The sequence below is a fragment of the Cladophialophora immunda genome (genome assembly GCF_000835495.1).
Source record: "Cladophialophora immunda strain CBS 83496 unplaced genomic scaffold supercont1.5, whole genome shotgun sequence".
NCBI lineage: Eukaryota > Fungi > Ascomycota > Eurotiomycetes > Chaetothyriales > Herpotrichiellaceae > Cladophialophora > Cladophialophora immunda.
The window spans coordinates 411,057-427,139 of record NW_015622545.1 but is presented as its reverse complement, the minus strand read 5'-3'; the positions used below and the strand labels follow the sequence as shown (position 1 = coordinate 427,139).

Below are 16,083 nucleotides of genomic sequence, written 5' to 3'. Positions count from 1 at the left end.
TCATCAGCGTGCGATTAAGTCTGGCGGATCACGCTTTCGTCTTGGAGAACGTACACAAAAGTTTCAAGGCTGCGATACGGGCTCTGCTTCGCTCGCTGAGGAATCTGCCTCGTTTGCCAGGTGTGACCGTCTCATCCTGCTGCAAGGCGAGAACTGACTGCGAGTATAGCTCGTCGGAAGCTTGGAATGAGTCTCACATACAATGAGACGTGTCCTATGGTATATCAGCCACCCGGCTTCATAGACAAAGATGAATACCAAGAGGAGGAAGGTCACGCAATGTGTGGGGCCTTGCTGAAACAAGACGACGACGTGGTAGGGATCCTAGAATGTGGACACCACCGAGTGCGTGTTGCAGTACGCGTTCAAAGTGCGGCAAGAGAAGAACCATCGATTGATCTGCAAGACACGGAAATGAGCAGACAGTTGCAGGCAATGCAGAAGACGTCCTCCAGCCAGAGCAATAACCTACTCTCTACCTTGAGAGATTCGCTTCCCGTATCAAAACGCCCTAGGGACGGCCCAATACCTAGTGCGAAACGCTTGAGAGCCTCTGATCCTGAGAAGTCATCAAGCGAACAACCCATTACACACGGTGTCGGTATAAATCTGCCAACGGGGTTGACACCCCTTGAGAAGCAGACCTTCACAGTGCTGAGGTCAGGTCAAGACGGAAACACGTCCAAAGATCCCTCTGCTCCAAGTTCTCCGAAAGCAAAGGGTCTCAATCTCCGTATCACCAAGCTCACAGAGCTTCTCATACACTGCTATGCCATTCAGAGCGGAAAGGCTGGCGAATGTGGAAATGCATTTGATCAAGACTTGCTAGCCGAAGGGAAGATCAAACGGCTTAATCGATCGAGTCGCATCAACTGTGAATGTGGAAGTCAGCAAAGATCAAGTTCAATGGTACGCAGGTCGTAAGCTATTCTGTGCAGCGGCTAACCAGACTAGCTCTACTGCGAGGTATGTGACGGTTGGCAGCATAGCAAATGCTATGGCCGCGTTGAAAGCGTCACCTCTGCTACTGTACCTGCGGAGCACTTTTGTTATACCTGTCTCCTCTTTTCTGAAGGGCTAGAACCCCCGAACTCCCCCTTACTCATAATTCTCCTGCGAATGGCTGTAGGCTATCTCACAACACAGACCACCGCGGGATTGCAGATCGATGGAAGCTCCCTGCAGATGCGACTGAAATCACCACGCTGGACCAAGAAGGTGCTTGACTACACGATTCAGCGACTTGTGGAAGAGAGTCTGCTCGTGCCGCGTGCTGGAGAGCTCTTCGAGGTCAGATCGCTTAGCGAGTCGGAGAAGTGGCAGGTCAAGGAGCGATGTATGAGCTCATTGGCGTCAATAAAGCATCTTTATGAGACAGATCCAGACATCGAAAATACTCAGGACGGTAAGAATATGGGTTTGCTCAAAGCGTACGCCAGTGGAAATGCATATACGACAGCCGAAAGATGCGAAAAGTTGATTGCGTACGACGATTTTGGCGATCCAGTAGTCCGCTGGGGATATCGCCTAGACGCAACGATTCCTTCGCCTGAAGACTCGGTTGTCGAGGGTGGGACGGCGACGCCCGTACGTCCACGGAGGATCAGTATCTCGCGCACATTGATCGACATTGGCTGTTCCCCCTCTGCTGCGAGTATGAGTTTCGAAGAATCCACAAGCCGAAGCCCCAAGGACGGGGGTTGCGACACCGATTGCAGCACTCCAACCTCGACCGCGACTGCCGACTGATTGTGACCCTTCTGCCACAAAACAAGCAGATGAGCAGCCAGGGATTCTGAAGAGGTGGCTGACCAGCATGGTGTGACGAGCAGTGGGCTGCCACGAGGAAAAACACGTGGAAATGGTGGTGGTGGTGGTGGTGGTGGCTGAACGACCGGTCCTACCTCAACAAGCCTCGAGAAGCCTCGACAAGGGGGGTTGAAATGATGCCTCTTGGTTTTGTGGTAGGACCCAGAGATAACCCGAGACGAAAAGTCGAAAGGAGCCAGGGGTGGCCTGCTCGATATCTATTTCTGTGGCGAGGTCCACCGATTCTCCGTACGGGGTCGTCTATCTTTGCCAGCCTGACGCTGTTATAAAGATGGCTTTGTGCTCAAAGTTCAGTAGTGTCCTAAGGTATTGAAAGGAGAATTGCTTGACTCGAGAAAGACACGCATCCAGGCTTTTGCCAGTCCAGCCACACGAGGCTGCCTTCCATTTGTACTCCTTTGCTGAGGGCAAAATTTATGAAAAAGTCCTGTTGGACTTGAGCAGTTTCTCGAAGAACAGGATAAGTCCAGGCTAGAAACTCGACTCTCCACAATAACAGGCTTCGAGTGCAATCAACCCGCCTCGACTTCGAGAAATCGGTCCATTCGGATCTCTGGAAACCAACCCCTGACATGGCTGAAAAACAACATTCCCCAAAGCGACTGGCAAGCGTTGGCGTTCTTCTATCCTTTGGGGTGATGGCGTGCCCTCCAAGTGACGACGCTACCGACATGGCATCCCTTAGAAGATGGCGCCAAGGGAGCCCCAGGGCCCCATGACCCCCAAGTCCTTAACCAGCAAAGATGGTGGGAGCGGGAGTGGAGTGTGCTTGGTGCCCTCGCCGAGGACTGACTCGGGCTAACCTCGCGCAGAGGTCCCCGAGAATCCCTTGACTCTCGAGACATCCTGGCATGGTGGTCACGGTGTGAATTACTCCTGTCTTGTCAGTCACACTAGACTCCTCCGTCTCCATCTACTTGACGCTGCATCCTTCCCGGAAAAGGATCTGATCTACCCAGTTCCCCTGGCCTTCCATGACAATCAGCTAACCGGTGGTAGGGGAGGGCTCCCTAAGCTACGGTCGACCCCCATGGGCTCCTCATCTCTGCCTTCTGACCATTCAGCGCGGCCAACGCAGGGTGCGGCCACCGAGTCTGAATCCCTTACGTTTGGGGTGGCCTCCGCCACCCGGCTTGAATGATTGGAGTGGGTTGCAAAGGCGCTTCAAGAACACCAAAAGAAAGCCGAGAAGGTCTAGAAAGAGCATGGCAACACGGCTGGAACCCTAGCTTCTCGAACAAATCAAGCCACTGACAACTTCCACCAGCTTTCAAGCGTTTTCCACCTCGGGGATGGCATCTCCTTGAAGCCCATCCGACCGACCCCTACCCTTGCTAGTCCAACGCCCACGAGCAACTCTAGGCTCGAAACTTGGGGACTTGGGGCTGTGACCGTTATCCATAGTATATGTCGGTGCCTGCCCTCAATTCGTCATCCCGCCTGAAGAGGCCCAGTGATCCACCAGAGGCTGATGGGCAGCTCAATGCAAGACGATTCCGGTCCGGGCAATTTGAAGTGCTCATCATACACTCCTACACTGTCGCTGCGACCTGCACGACCTCCTCCACCTGCCTCAGTTCAACTGTCAAAGTTTTTGTTTCTGGAGCCCCTCGAAGCCCTCACCGACGTGTCCTACGAGAGTGCCGCCATGATATCCCAATAACGTCTCAAGAACAGTGTCGTTGCATTCCCAAAGACCGACGTTTGCCCACTTGTTCTTCCTGGTTCGAAACCACGCCTTGTAGCCCTCCACCGCCTGACCTGTCCACTTGACAACTCCTTGTCCTCGTTGTGAGAACGAGTGCAAGATTAATAGAACCCGCCCGACGAGGCACTATCGACAAAGACATCGGATTTGACGGGTTATTCAGAGTACATGTTGACGTTGTACAATATACTGCACACCTCGGCATGCACAAAAGATCAGATGTCAACGCACGTGGCATGATAAGGAAACACTGATATGGGAAGCGGTCAAAGATTCCATCTGCCGGCTTCGCTGAAACGAACAAAATCCAAACCTCCCAACCACGGCTGGCAGCCGGAAGGAAATGAACATAAAGTACAGCATCTGCTTGGGATTACTGAGACTGATTTCAACACCGCGCGGAACCAAAGCATAAGCTCTTCAGCTACTGCAAAATTGCCGGCCTTGTCATTTTCCGATGCGACGACCGAGCTGGGCTCTTCTCATCCCCCAACAGAACAGCTGGATGCAGGTACAGGTCTTAATCTGAAGGCGTCGTCGGTCTTGTTACACGAGGAGTTCCTGCTCAAGGCAGATGCTGCCGGCTCAACAAATTCCAAGCGCCTCAAGACGTACGGCTCGTCTTCCACCATCAACTCATATTATGAGGCTTACAAGGCGCCGTTAGCTGTGTCACAACAAACTTCAGAATCCTCCCGACGGGACTTCGCTCTCCGAAAGGGGGCTCCGGTGGTCGTCAAGTCTACGACCGCGGACAAAGATTCACTGCGTCAATTGAAACTTTTTCGCCTTTCTAAAAGCGACATTAAACCAGGAATGAAGAAGCTTACCAAAGTTAGTTCTCAACCTGGGGACTCCCCGGTCAAAATGTTGTTCGGCAGCCCGCGTTCTACTAGATCATCCGATCAGACTGGAACGGCGAGACATGTGCACCCTAACCAGTCCAAAACGCAAAAGGGTGTGCGCTTCCAGTCTGATCACTCAGCAACGTTAATTAATTCGGAGAAGTCGAAACCGTCCAGTGTCCGTCCTTCTCGACAAGAAACCCCATATGTCAAGATGAATATCAGGCGGCCAAAAGCAGGGGCAAAACATTGGTTCGACGGACTGGAGGGTGATAGCAGCGATGACGAAAGTGTACATGAGCCCGAACTGCACCCAAGCTTTGTTGCAGGTATGGAAATGGCATTCGAGGGAGGTAGGATAGGCCTCTTAACAAACGAGGGAGCTCGCGTCACGACGCATACACCTGAGACATCTAGTCGAGGTACAAGCTCGAAAGCACCGTCAAGCCACTTACTCCCTGCTTCGGCAATTCCCACCCGTGTGTCAACCCTCAACGCCAAATCGTCAAGGTCTACCCTTTCCCGAAACGAGTCACAGCAGACCTCATCGAAACCAAAAGCATCGTCTCTGGCGTCCACCGATCTCCACAAAACAAGTATTCTCGACTTGTCCTCTTCCGACGATGATGAGCTACAGCCGTTAGCACGAGGTAGAGAATCTGGGGCCGTCCACTTACCACTGTTGCGAGATAGCATAGCGGTGGAATCACTAGCAGAATCAGACATTGAGATTCGGACGGCTAAAGCAGTCAGTACGAAACAAAACATAACCGCGAGGGCGACACCCAGTCTGCGGCGTGTCCATGGCACCAATGCTCGGGGTCCGGCATCGTCATTGTCCAAGTCTTCCACCAAGCGACGAAATCACCGATCGACATATCTTAGCGATCTATCTTCAAATCCTACACCAGAAGACGACGACGACCTGCTCACTTCATTCCCTGCCACTCCAACAGACCAAGCATCCTCGCATCGGCCATCTTTCCACGAATCTTGTCTCTCCGACACCGCAAGCATTGAGAGCAGGAGACTGATGAGCGTTACCCGACAAGAAGAATCTCTTTTGGCTGCAATACGTTCAAGGAAAGCAGCATTGGGTCAGTCATCTGGCGCCGGCGGCGCAGCAGACCGAAGGATACAGGTTTTGCGAGATATGGAGAAAAAACCGGCAAAGCACCAACGACCCCCACGGACGTCTGCCGCATTGGAGGTCCAACTGACTTTGCAGAGGCGGGCGCAGGAACAGTTACAATCTCCGTATTCAGATGCAAACTTCGACCAGGCTTCTTGCACGACTTTCCAGACTGGACTGTCCACCGAGCCCAGCGCCCGATATTCGTTAGCCAGCTTTCACACCGGCACCTCCATCGAGCCAGAGACCGAATTGTCGTCATCCATGGCTGCGTTTTCGCCTGCACTTCTTGCGCCGTCGAATGGTGCGGTCAATCGGATGAGTCGTTCGACCTTCTTTTCGACGTCGACCAACAGCTCGAGGGATAACTCGCGCAACCGACGGGAGAGCCACTACCTAGCCACATTGGAGCAGCTGCAGGCGGCACCAAAACGAGAAGAGGTATCTTCTCAGGATTTCATTGATTTTCCGTATAATGGATGGATGAAACTTGCAGCCACAGCGCATTGAGGCCTAACGAGGCTCGATCATGACGTTCAAAAGTTCAGCTGCTTCTCGTTTGTTATTTCGTTTGTGGGCTCTTGGGTAGGGTCACGACTTTGAAGAGAGCGGTGGATCACTTGTACAATAGGCATGGCTCTGGATTTCAAGCCACTTTGGTTTCATGATGACGAAGGAGGACATTCACATGGAGGATCACTGTACACTAAGAAACCGGGTGGTTGATAGAGCCCGAGATATTGAGGGGGGTATCGAGTACTCCGTACGTAGCTAATGAAGGCTTCCTTCCTGTAACTGGGCGGTCTCCTTGTGAACTTTCGATGTCTGTTCTCTGCGGCTATATCCATCTATGTAACCTACTAGGTATATAGCACTGAGCGATGGACAAGCAAAGAACGGCACACTGTACTAGCAGACACTGCACCGAGACCTCTGACCAGCTCGCCAGGTGCACTTTCACCGCCAAACCAGTGGCTGGGAAGCCAAGCGCAAGAACTTGGAAAGGCGCGGGCGGCCATGACGCAGGGCCATTGACTTGTAGAAGTTCCGCAGGCTGGGGAAACAGCGACAACCACCAATCGTCGCGCCAAAGACCATTCCACCCTTCGCCAAACGCTTCCTCCCCTATCATTTTGGCCTGCTGCCACAAAGTCTCGTTCACTCATTTTGTGTTGCTCGCGTGTCGGATGACCTTTGGGTCATCTTCACCTCATTGCTTGATCTCCGCCCCTGGTTCAACGTGCCAGAAACATATCCTGTCTCTTGCAACGAGAACCTGTCCATTCCTTTAACGCTCCCTTCCCTTCGTACCGAATGACTGGTTGTTCTGCCTGGCGCAGAGCCGTTCAGCCACAGACTAACGGCATTGCATTGTCGAGATATTCATACACCCAAGGGTTTTATCACAGCCGTCTCGAGCGATGGGTGTGGAAAGGCGCGGCAACGCGCCCAAGTTCATGGGAGTGTCGCTCCGGAGTCTCTCATTGAGCACGGTAAGGGAAGCCTCGCGAGATCATCGGCTGCAGACTGACTGATGCGTGGTACAGTTGACAGTCCAGTTCTCGACCTTCATTTTGGTAAGCCAGATCGAGTATTCTGAGCATACACACATTGAACTGACTGGTCTCTTACAGCTCCTCCATTATTCCCGGGTTATGCCTACTACGGATGGACATCGCTATCTTCCATCAACGGCCGTCTTCCTCGTCGAAGCCCTTAAATTGGCAGTGTGCCTGACGATATCGCTCTACGAAGTCTCCCTCTCAGTTCCCCGTTCCATGCCTGCGACTTCGCTCCTTGGGACGTTAGGTAGCGCCATTTTCGCCGGTGACAGTTGGAAGATGGCCTTTCCTGCTGGATTATACACGCTGGCGAACAGCCTGCAGTACATTGCAATCTCTAATCTGGACGCCGCGACCTTTCACGTCACATACCAATTAAAGATCTTTGTGACGGCAATCCTGAGCGTCTGGCTTCTGCGGAGAACCATCTCGGGGAGACAGTGGCTGTCTCTGATCCTGCTCATGCTGGGAGTTGCAACTGTCTCTCTTCCCCATGGTTCGTCGGGATCCCTGGCTTCAAGCCACCATACCAGAATCTACCTTCCACGGTCATCCAACCCCCTGCGAGAACACTTCCGAATGGCTGAGCCTGGTTCCCACCTCAGGAAGAGATCAGCAACGTACGAGGGAATTGAAGAAGACGAACTCGCCTTGGACACGCCCGGCATGGACGCTTCCGTAGGGCTATTTGCGGTTCTGGGTGTTTGCATATGTTCAGGGCTGGCTGGAGTGTATTTTGAGAAGGTCATCAAGGAGTCTCCCAAAAACACGTCGCTCTGGATCCGAAATGTGCAACTATCGATATATTCTCTCTTTCCGGCCTTCTTTATCGGAATCGTCTTCCTTGATGGCGAAACGGTGGCAAAGTACGGCTTTTTTGCGGGCTACAATTGGGTGGTGGTTGCATCAATTGTCATCCAGTCCTTTGGCGGCATCGTCGCGGCGTTCTGCATCTTTTATGCCGACAACATCTCCAAGAACTTTGCTGTTAGCATCAGCATGGTCCTCAGCAGTCTGGCAAGCTTCATGTTCTTTGACTTTGCTATGACCGGACATGTATGCAATCATGATTTAGTGGTATCTTCAGGATCGCTGACGTCTTCTAGTTTTTGATTGGAGCCTCAATAGTCCTCATCGCCACTTGGGTCTACAATATCGAAGAAGCTCGACTCCTACAAACCCCGGCAGTCACAATCAACGAGAAGGAGAAATTGTCGCTCAATGGTACAGCGGCGTTGAACGATATGTCGATCCAGATCCCCAAAACCCCTTTGATTCAAGAGGAGACGGCCCTGGCCACTTCAAGACCGGGCTCACCAAGCCACAAAAAGAGGAATAAGGAGCCTCTGGGTTATTTTACGAAGCATCGTGATTGAATCAGTCCCATCGTTGGGTCAGATGCTTATGATTGGACATGAAAGGATAGACTTTGGGTATACCCCTTGGGAAAGGGATTAATGCTGCGACACGATCAGCAGCGAGATAGTGGCCAGGCAAACCGCCGCTGATGAGGAGATGGAGGGCTTGCAACACTTCCTCTGGCTACCGAGGAGTGTAATCAACGGGACCTGTTGAAGGAGTAAGGCTGCTTTGAGAGAAAGGAAGAAAAGGGGCACGGTCACGTGCTCCGGTTTGGCTGTCCATCGCATCGCACCTGCCCATTGAAACTTTGACCTGCACTTTGCCCGCCTGCATCGTCCTTCCAGTCTGTTTGAGAATATCTTTCAGTTTGACACCTCTGTCACACAGCCAGCCTCCTCTTCTCTGTGCCCGTTACATCCTCTTTTCATGGAACCCTGCTTCGATCTGTGTGATGGAGAACGTCAAACGCCTTCCTGCTGGCTATCGACGAGATGCGCCTTCCCCTTCCACCCGTGATTCAGGCACTGCACGGGTGCTTGGATTTGAATCCAACTCAAATGCCTCTCACAATGTCACCCAGGAACAATCTCCTTATTTTGCTCCAACAAGCCGTCTTGTGGCCGGCCTCTTCGACCCTCACTCGCCTCCCGAAGTTGAGAGGCCTCTCGACTCCTTTGGTAAGCCACCTCCCAGATGGACTGTCAATCAACGTACTAAAGTCCCATTCAGACAGAGCCCTGCTCGAGGAGAGTGCAAGACTCCACGAACCTGGGGGAAGACTGGGCTTGACTCGGGTCTCACTTCCCCACAAGCCTCTCACACCTTTAATGACCAGCAGTACGAGAAGATACCTACAAGGTGAGCCACAGTCCACAAGCTGAAAGTTAGGTTTTCATGATGGATGCAGATGACTTGCATGACAACTCAGACCTCCAGGCATCTAGCTCGTCGCCCACCGCCCCTGCCACGAGTCCTACAGTGTCTTTCCTCAAGAACCGTCGAAGTGACAGAAAAAACCACGTGCTTCCAAGCAAAGTCTCCAACCCAAGACCAAATACCTTTTCACCTGATGAAGGCCGGCCCTCCTTCAACATGATCACCGGAAACATGAGAGCAAATGGGCGATCATCGCTGGCCAATCAACCTACCACGATTCCACCTGTCATCCAAGGAATTCAGCTGGTCCCAGCGTCTACACTGCCAGACCAAATTCGTTCGGTGTTCAAGTTTGGGATTTTCAATGCTATGCAGTCCAAGTGTTTTGAAAGTGCCTTTCACTCGGATGATAATCTTGTCGTGTCCGCGCCCACCGGGAGCGGGAAGACTGTTATCATGGAGCTAGCTATCTGCAGGCTGGTAGTACAGTCCAAGGGCCGAGACTTCAAAATTGTATACCAGGGACCTACGAAATCGTTATGTTCGGAAAGATACCGCGATTGGCATACTAAATTCAGCGCTCTGAGCTTGCATTGTGCCGAACTCACAGGTGACAGTGATCACAGCGACTTGGCTAACGCACAGAAGGCAAATATTATCATTACAACCCCGGAAAAATGGGACAGCGTGACTCGAAAATGGAAAGATCACGCCAAACTGATGCAGCTTGTTAAACTCTTTCTTGTTGATGAGGTGCACATTCTCAAGGACGAGCGTGGTGCCACCCTTGAAGCCGTCGTGTCAAGGATGAAGTCCTTGAAATCCAATGTCAGAGTGGTTGCGTTGTCAGCGACCGTGCCGAATTCAGAGGACGTTGCTGCCTGGTTGGGCAAAGACTCGACGTCGCAACACTTGCCCGCACGCAGAGAGGTCTTTGGAGAGAGCTTCCGCCCTGTCGAGCTCAAAAAGCACGTTTATGGATTTGAGGCGAAAGGCAACGATTTTGCTTTTGAGTCGATGTTGACACACCAGTACGAGAACTGTCCAAACTCACATTGCATACTAATATCAACCAGGATCCCCGAAATCATTGAAAGGCATGGGCGGGGGAAGCCTGTCATGGTCTTTTGCTCTACCCGGCGAGCTTCAGTAACGACTGCCAAGGTGCTGGCGGACATGTGGTCAACCTCTCATTCCTTACAGCGCCCGTGGAGAGGATCCGGAAAGCAGCTCCCTTTCACCAGTTCTGAACTCAAAGGTACCTTATCTATATGATCACGTTGTCCCTCGCGCCGTCCAGTTCTAACTATGCCTCAATAGCCACGACAGTCGCCGGAGTAGCATTCCATCATGGTGGCGTGAGTGCAGAAGATCGCCGCTCCATCGAGAATGCATTTTTAGATGGCCTGATCAATGTTATATGTTGTACTTCTACTCTGGCTGTCGGCGTGAATCTGCCCTGCTATCTGGTCATCCTAAAGGGAACCAAGGCGTGGACCGACAATGGCTTCAAAGAATATGCAGATCTGGAGGTCATGCAAATGCTTGGTAGAGCAGGGAGGCCGCAGTTCGAAACTTCAGCATGTGCAGTTATTCTCACACGAAAAGACAAAGTTGCGCACTACGAAAAGATGGTGTCAGGCGAAGAGATGTTGGAGAGTTGTCTTCATCAGAATCTCATCGAACACCTCAATGCAGAAGTTGTCCTCGGCACGGTGTATGACGTCGCAAGCGCAAAGCAATGGCTAGAGAGTACCTTCTTTTACGTTCGCCTGAAGAAGAACCCCACGCACTACCAATTGCGAGAGGGCGTTGAGGAAAGTACCAGGAGCGAATTGCTCGATCAACTTTGCAAGAAGGATGTTGCGTTGTTGATGGACGCTGGACTCATGGAACACAGCGATCGATTGACCTCAACCGTATTTGGAGAGGCAATGGCAAGGTACTACGTCCGGTTTGACACAATGAAGTCTTTCACGCAATTACCTCCCAAGGCGAGGATGTCGGAAATCGTATGTGGGATTCCTTTTGATGAGGATGTGACTGACCAGTGATGACAGCTATCGGTTTTGGCACAAGCGAAAGAATTCCGCGAAGTACGGATGTTGGCTGGCGAGAAGTCTTTTTACAAAGAAATCAACAAAGCCCCAGAAATCAAGTTTCCGATCAAGGTCGATATTGCTCTTCCAGCCCACAAGATCTCGCTACTGATCCAGGCTGAGCTGGGTAACGTCGCCTTGCCTGACGGTGAAACCCACAAAAGACATCTCCAACAAAGCCGAATTGACAAAATACCCGTCTTTGCTCACGCGAACCGACTCATTCGGTGTATCATTGACTGCCAGATTCATCTTGAGGATGGTATCTCGACCCGGAACGCGCTTGAACTAGGTCGCAGCCTTGCGGCACGTGTCTGGGACAATACTGCTAGCCAACTAAGGCAGGTTGAAGGTCTGGGTGAAGTTTCGGTTCGAAAATTGGCGTCGGCATCAATCAATAGCATCGACACGCTTCTCAATACCGAGCCCTCTCGCATCGAGCTGGTCCTTAGGAAGAACCCTCCCTTTGGCTACCAACTGTTGCAAAAGCTGGAGTCATTTCCTAACCTGAGAGTGTCGGTTAAAGAGACTAATCGAGAACTTCGATTCGGTGACGGCGTCCGCCTCACAATGATTGCGGAGCTTGGATTCCTGAACAAGCTGTTGCCCCATACTTTCAACAAAAAGATGTTCTCTATCTGCTTTTTAGCCGAGACATCTGATGGAGCTCTCGTGGACTTCAGGAGATTCAGTCCGAGAATGCTTGAACGTGACGAGCAAGTGTGTCTGACTTTGCACCTCACGAAGCCGACTAGTCAGGTCAACTGCCATGTGATGTGCGACAACATTGCTGGTACCAGTAAGTACGCCCAACTAAATTTATCGGATATTCCGACTTCGGTGTATCGCAATCCACGAGTCCAGGAGAATATGCAACACGAACCACAAAACACTGGGCGCCATGCTGGAGTGTCGAAGTTCTGCAATGAGGAGTTCGACGACGGCGGTGTCAATGACCAGGATCTGCTTGCTTTCGAAGCCGATGGTGCCAAGATTGAGGTGATTGAAGATATTGATGACATTGTCGCCGAACAAATCGGGCAGGAACGGACCATGCCATCAAAGGAGATTTTGCAGCAACACCGAGGCGCAAATTCGGGGCCTGCAGAAGATGCCGATGTTGCTACCCATCGGGAGCCTACAAGACTGCCCAGCGGGCGCTGGACTTGTCAACATGACTGTAATGAACGGGAAAAGAAATGCAAACATCGGTGCTGCAAAGAAGGCGTGGCAAAGCCTAGACGCAGACAAAAAGTAGAGCCCAAGATCAAAGATGAAGAGAAGGTCCAAAAGAAGATCACCGCAGTCATGAAACCGAAAATCAAGTCAGAGGGCAAAGATCCTACGCAGTCGGCAGATATGACCCTGCCAAACGTGGAATGCATGCCAGATCAGACCAGAGCGACGGTTTCCAGCACGACTCGCCGTTCCAGAAGCCAAAGTTCTGGTGATACGATGCGATCCAGTCGCGGCAAGCACGTTGCACCTGCCAGGAAAAGATTGAAGCTGTCAAATTGTCGAGACCCTGAGGACTCTGAACATGACTATAAAGATACCGATTTCAAGTCCGAGAATTCACAGCGACTCTCCCACAATAGCCAATCCGAAATACTAAAGGAACATATTACAAGTACCAGCAAGGCCAACGAAGATTTTTTCGCTCCCTTTTCCGACGATGACGACGATGACGCTGCCAATTTCTCGATTGGGGAGTTTGGACCAGTTGATGAACTTGGCTCCCGGTCTACAATTAGTGCTGAGGTTGTTGAAGACACCAAGCCTTCCAGCACAAGCCATGGCGGTGAGGACTGGCTCCCTAGAGACGAGGGACACATGGATTTCCTAACGTCAGATATTGACCTTGGGTGCTTTGATGCACCACTCGAGCATGTTGCCATGTCTGACATCCTCAAGAAAGGTAAGACCTCGGCAGCAACGCGGAACAACTTTGCGATGCCAGAACTACCAGACCTTGCAGCTGAAGCGGACTTCGATGATGATTTCTTCCTCGCCCCTGCCGACTTTGATGGAGCTCCATCAAACCCTCCCGGGAATGTCGATGATTCTGTCAGTCTTCAATATGAGGATATCACATCGTTCGCAGATACGCCTGTTGAATCAGTGGTGAAGACCCCGGACGGCATCGAGCCCATGGACGTTCCGATAGAGACTGAGAATGATGTTGCGGAGACCGCATGCAAAGAGTCTGACTCTCAGCGGGAAAAGAGATTGTACGAAGAAGACCAGAAGAGGAAATGGGAGGGAATCGACCAGTGGATTTATGATGAGTTCCACGACTACGTGGAGCTTGTTTGATGATGCTCGTCGTTCCGAGAAGTCGGTGCAGTCTGAGACGACAGCAGTTGGGATGCTAAAAAGAGTCGGCCACGTCTAGACAGGATCACGTTGAGTCGGAATCGGACCGCTCAAGACAAGAAGGATTGCTCTGAATGCAGATGAGATAAAGGAGGAATCGAGGAAGATTCAAATGGCAGATTTCAAGCAAATGACGCAGCGCTGATAGTAGCTAGGACAGGTGCTCAGATACAAAAAGGTAATAGCGGAATCGCTCATGTATATCCCATCCCAACAGATCAAGTGGATGACGGTTCTGCTTGATGTTCGGTCTGATGTCCTCTGTCGTCTAGATAGTGCCTGCAGAAGCGGATTGTGACAATAGTAGTCAATGTGGCTCTCGAGATACAAGCCCACCGGGGCAAGTTTCTCTAAACGGCTACGGGGATTCGAATAAGGATTCACTGGTGGTGCTGAGGTGCTGTCGCTCTGCTCTCTTTTGTCATCGACCCCTAATGATCAACCGTGGAATATGACATGGCCTTCAGATGCCCACTATCCGCCGAGAGAAGGCGATTACCAAGCTGTCTCCCCGCGATGCCGTCACGGAGATCACGTCGTCGACGGAGAGATCCTCACATGGCTCCGAGGCGCTGCGGGAATCCCGTCCCAGGGAACAATCGACGTCTCTTCTAGGAAGCTGTTGGGCTCTAGGCGCATGGCCAACCGAATTCCTCCGGTTGGCTGCGGATGGCCAACACCGACTTTGCTCGACGGCGATCCACGGTGGGTTCCGGATACATGGCCGGGCGGCTTAGTAAGAGAGGGAAGCGGGAGAGAAAACCACTATGCAAGGCTAGCCGACATCTGCAAGCCATTGACTTTGAATGCTTCTGTCTAGGTCCGCTTTGAAATGCCAAAGGGCAAGCAGCGAAATCTCTGACCGGGTCTTGGTCGAGGCCTGACTTGACCTGACTTTACAATGATGTCAATTCTCCCACGGCTAGATCCTCGCAATGACGGGAGAGCCTTGCAGGTTAGTAATGGCTCTCCGAATCCAGCTGAAAAGAAGTGTATAAGAAGAGAGAGAAGACAACTTCCGTCTGTGTCCTGTGCTACATCCAGCAAGATCCTCTTCCAACAACCAAGTCTCTACAAGATTCGAAACATTCCAACAAAGCCGTAAACAGGGCCACCACTACAACTCCCTTCTATACAAGAATCAAGATGGTCGAATTCACAGTGTTCAAGGGCGGCAAGGACGGGATTGTCAAAGCCACCTCCCGCCGCGAGATCGGCCCGCACGAGGTTCTTGTCAAGATCACGCACAGTGGCCTTTGTGGCACCGATCTGCATCACAAAGAGATGGACATGGGCCTCGGCCACGAAGGCGTGGGCATCGTGGAGGAAATCGGCAAGGACGTGACGACATTCAAAAAGGGCGACCGAGCCGGCTGGGGGTACATCCACAACGCCTGTGGCCACTGCAAGCAATGCCTCCGTGGCGCGGAGACCTTCTGCTCGGAGCGGCAATATTACGGATCGGCCAATCTTGACCAGGGCTCCTTGGCCTCGCACGCGGTGTGGAATGAGAAGTTCCTGTTCAAGATTCCTGAAGCGATCAGCTTGGAGGACGCTGCTCCCCTGATGTGCGGCGGGGCGACGGTCTTCAACGCCCTCCAATTCCATGGGGTCAAGAGCTCCGACCGCGTCGGAGTGATTGGCGTCGGCGGTTTAGGTCATCTCGCCATTCAATTTGCTGCGGCAATGGGCTGCCAGGTTGCCGTCTTCTCCGGCACGGAGAGCAAGAGAGAGGAAGCCATGAGACTCGGCGCCAAAGAGTTCTATGCTACCAATGGACAGAAGGAGCTGAAGGTGTCTAACCCGATCGACCACCTACTCGTCACAACCGCCTCACAACCGGATTGGAACATGTACCTCCCCATCATGGCGCCATCCGGCACCATCTACCCTCTCACCGTCAGCTCGGAAGACCTGAAGATGCCGTACATGACCATCATCATGAGCGGCCTGAAGGTGCAGGGCAGCCTGGTTGCCGCACGGCAAATCCATCGGGAAATGCTCGACTTCGCGGCCGTCCATGGCTTGAAGCCCATCATCCAGACCTTCCCCCTGACAGAAAGTGGCGTCGATGAAGCATTTCAGACCCTGGAAAGTGGGAAGATGCGGTATAGAGGGGTGCTCGTGGCTTAAATCGAAGAGCTTGGGAGAGGTTGGCGTTTTCAAGGGGCGATGGAGTTTGTGCATACGACCGAATTGGTAATCCCATAGCTTCCTGATGAAAGTGTTGTAGAGTGCAATAAGATGAAAGGAGTACCTATCAACCTTGACTTTCGATCTGAGCAACGTATCT

At 52.0% G+C, this 16,083-nt stretch overlaps 4 protein-coding genes across 4 annotated transcripts; all 4 read left to right on the top strand.

Moving 5' to 3' along the window:
• The first annotated feature begins 2,769 nt into the window (after nucleotides 1-2,769).
• On the top strand, nucleotides 2,770-6,355 carry PV07_08518 (uncharacterized protein). Its single transcript, XM_016395691.1, has 2 exons — nucleotides 2,770-3,239; nucleotides 3,321-6,355. Exon 2 carries the CDS (start codon nucleotides 3,794-3,796, stop codon nucleotides 6,023-6,025), a length of 2,232 nt encoding a protein of 743 aa, XP_016245547.1. The 5' UTR covers nucleotides 2,770-3,239; nucleotides 3,321-3,793; the 3' UTR covers nucleotides 6,026-6,355.
• A 581-nt stretch (nucleotides 6,356-6,936) lies between these two features.
• On the top strand, nucleotides 6,937-8,453 carry PV07_08517 (uncharacterized protein; the record flags this gene model as incomplete). Its single annotated transcript, XM_016395690.1, has 4 exons — nucleotides 6,937-7,008; nucleotides 7,063-7,092; nucleotides 7,150-8,133; nucleotides 8,184-8,453. 4 exons carry the CDS (start codon nucleotides 6,937-6,939, stop codon nucleotides 8,451-8,453), a joined length of 1,356 nt encoding a protein of 451 aa, XP_016245546.1.
• Nucleotides 8,454-8,890: 437 nt separating this feature from the next.
• Nucleotides 8,891-13,730, top strand: PV07_08516 (uncharacterized protein; the record flags this gene model as incomplete). Its single annotated transcript, XM_016395689.1, has 6 exons — nucleotides 8,891-9,116; nucleotides 9,169-9,297; nucleotides 9,347-10,346; nucleotides 10,392-10,573; nucleotides 10,636-11,327; nucleotides 11,376-13,730. 6 exons carry the CDS (start codon nucleotides 8,891-8,893, stop codon nucleotides 13,728-13,730), a joined length of 4,584 nt encoding a protein of 1,527 aa, XP_016245545.1.
• An 869-nt stretch (nucleotides 13,731-14,599) lies between these two features.
• Nucleotides 14,600-16,041, top strand: PV07_08515 (uncharacterized protein). Its single transcript, XM_016395688.1, has one exon. The coding sequence runs from the start codon at nucleotides 14,937-14,939 to the stop codon at nucleotides 15,921-15,923; it is 987 nt and encodes a 328-aa protein (XP_016245544.1). The 5' UTR covers nucleotides 14,600-14,936; the 3' UTR covers nucleotides 15,924-16,041.
• Nucleotides 16,042-16,083: the final 42 nt, after the last annotated feature.

Coding starts and splice junctions, on each gene's coding strand:
- PV07_08518 (XM_016395691.1), top strand. CDS start 3,794: ATGGGAAGCGGTCAAAGATTCCATCTGCCGGCTTCGCTGAAACGAACA.
- PV07_08515 (XM_016395688.1), top strand. CDS start 14,937: ATGGTCGAATTCACAGTGTTCAAGGGCGGCAAGGACGGGATTGTCAAA.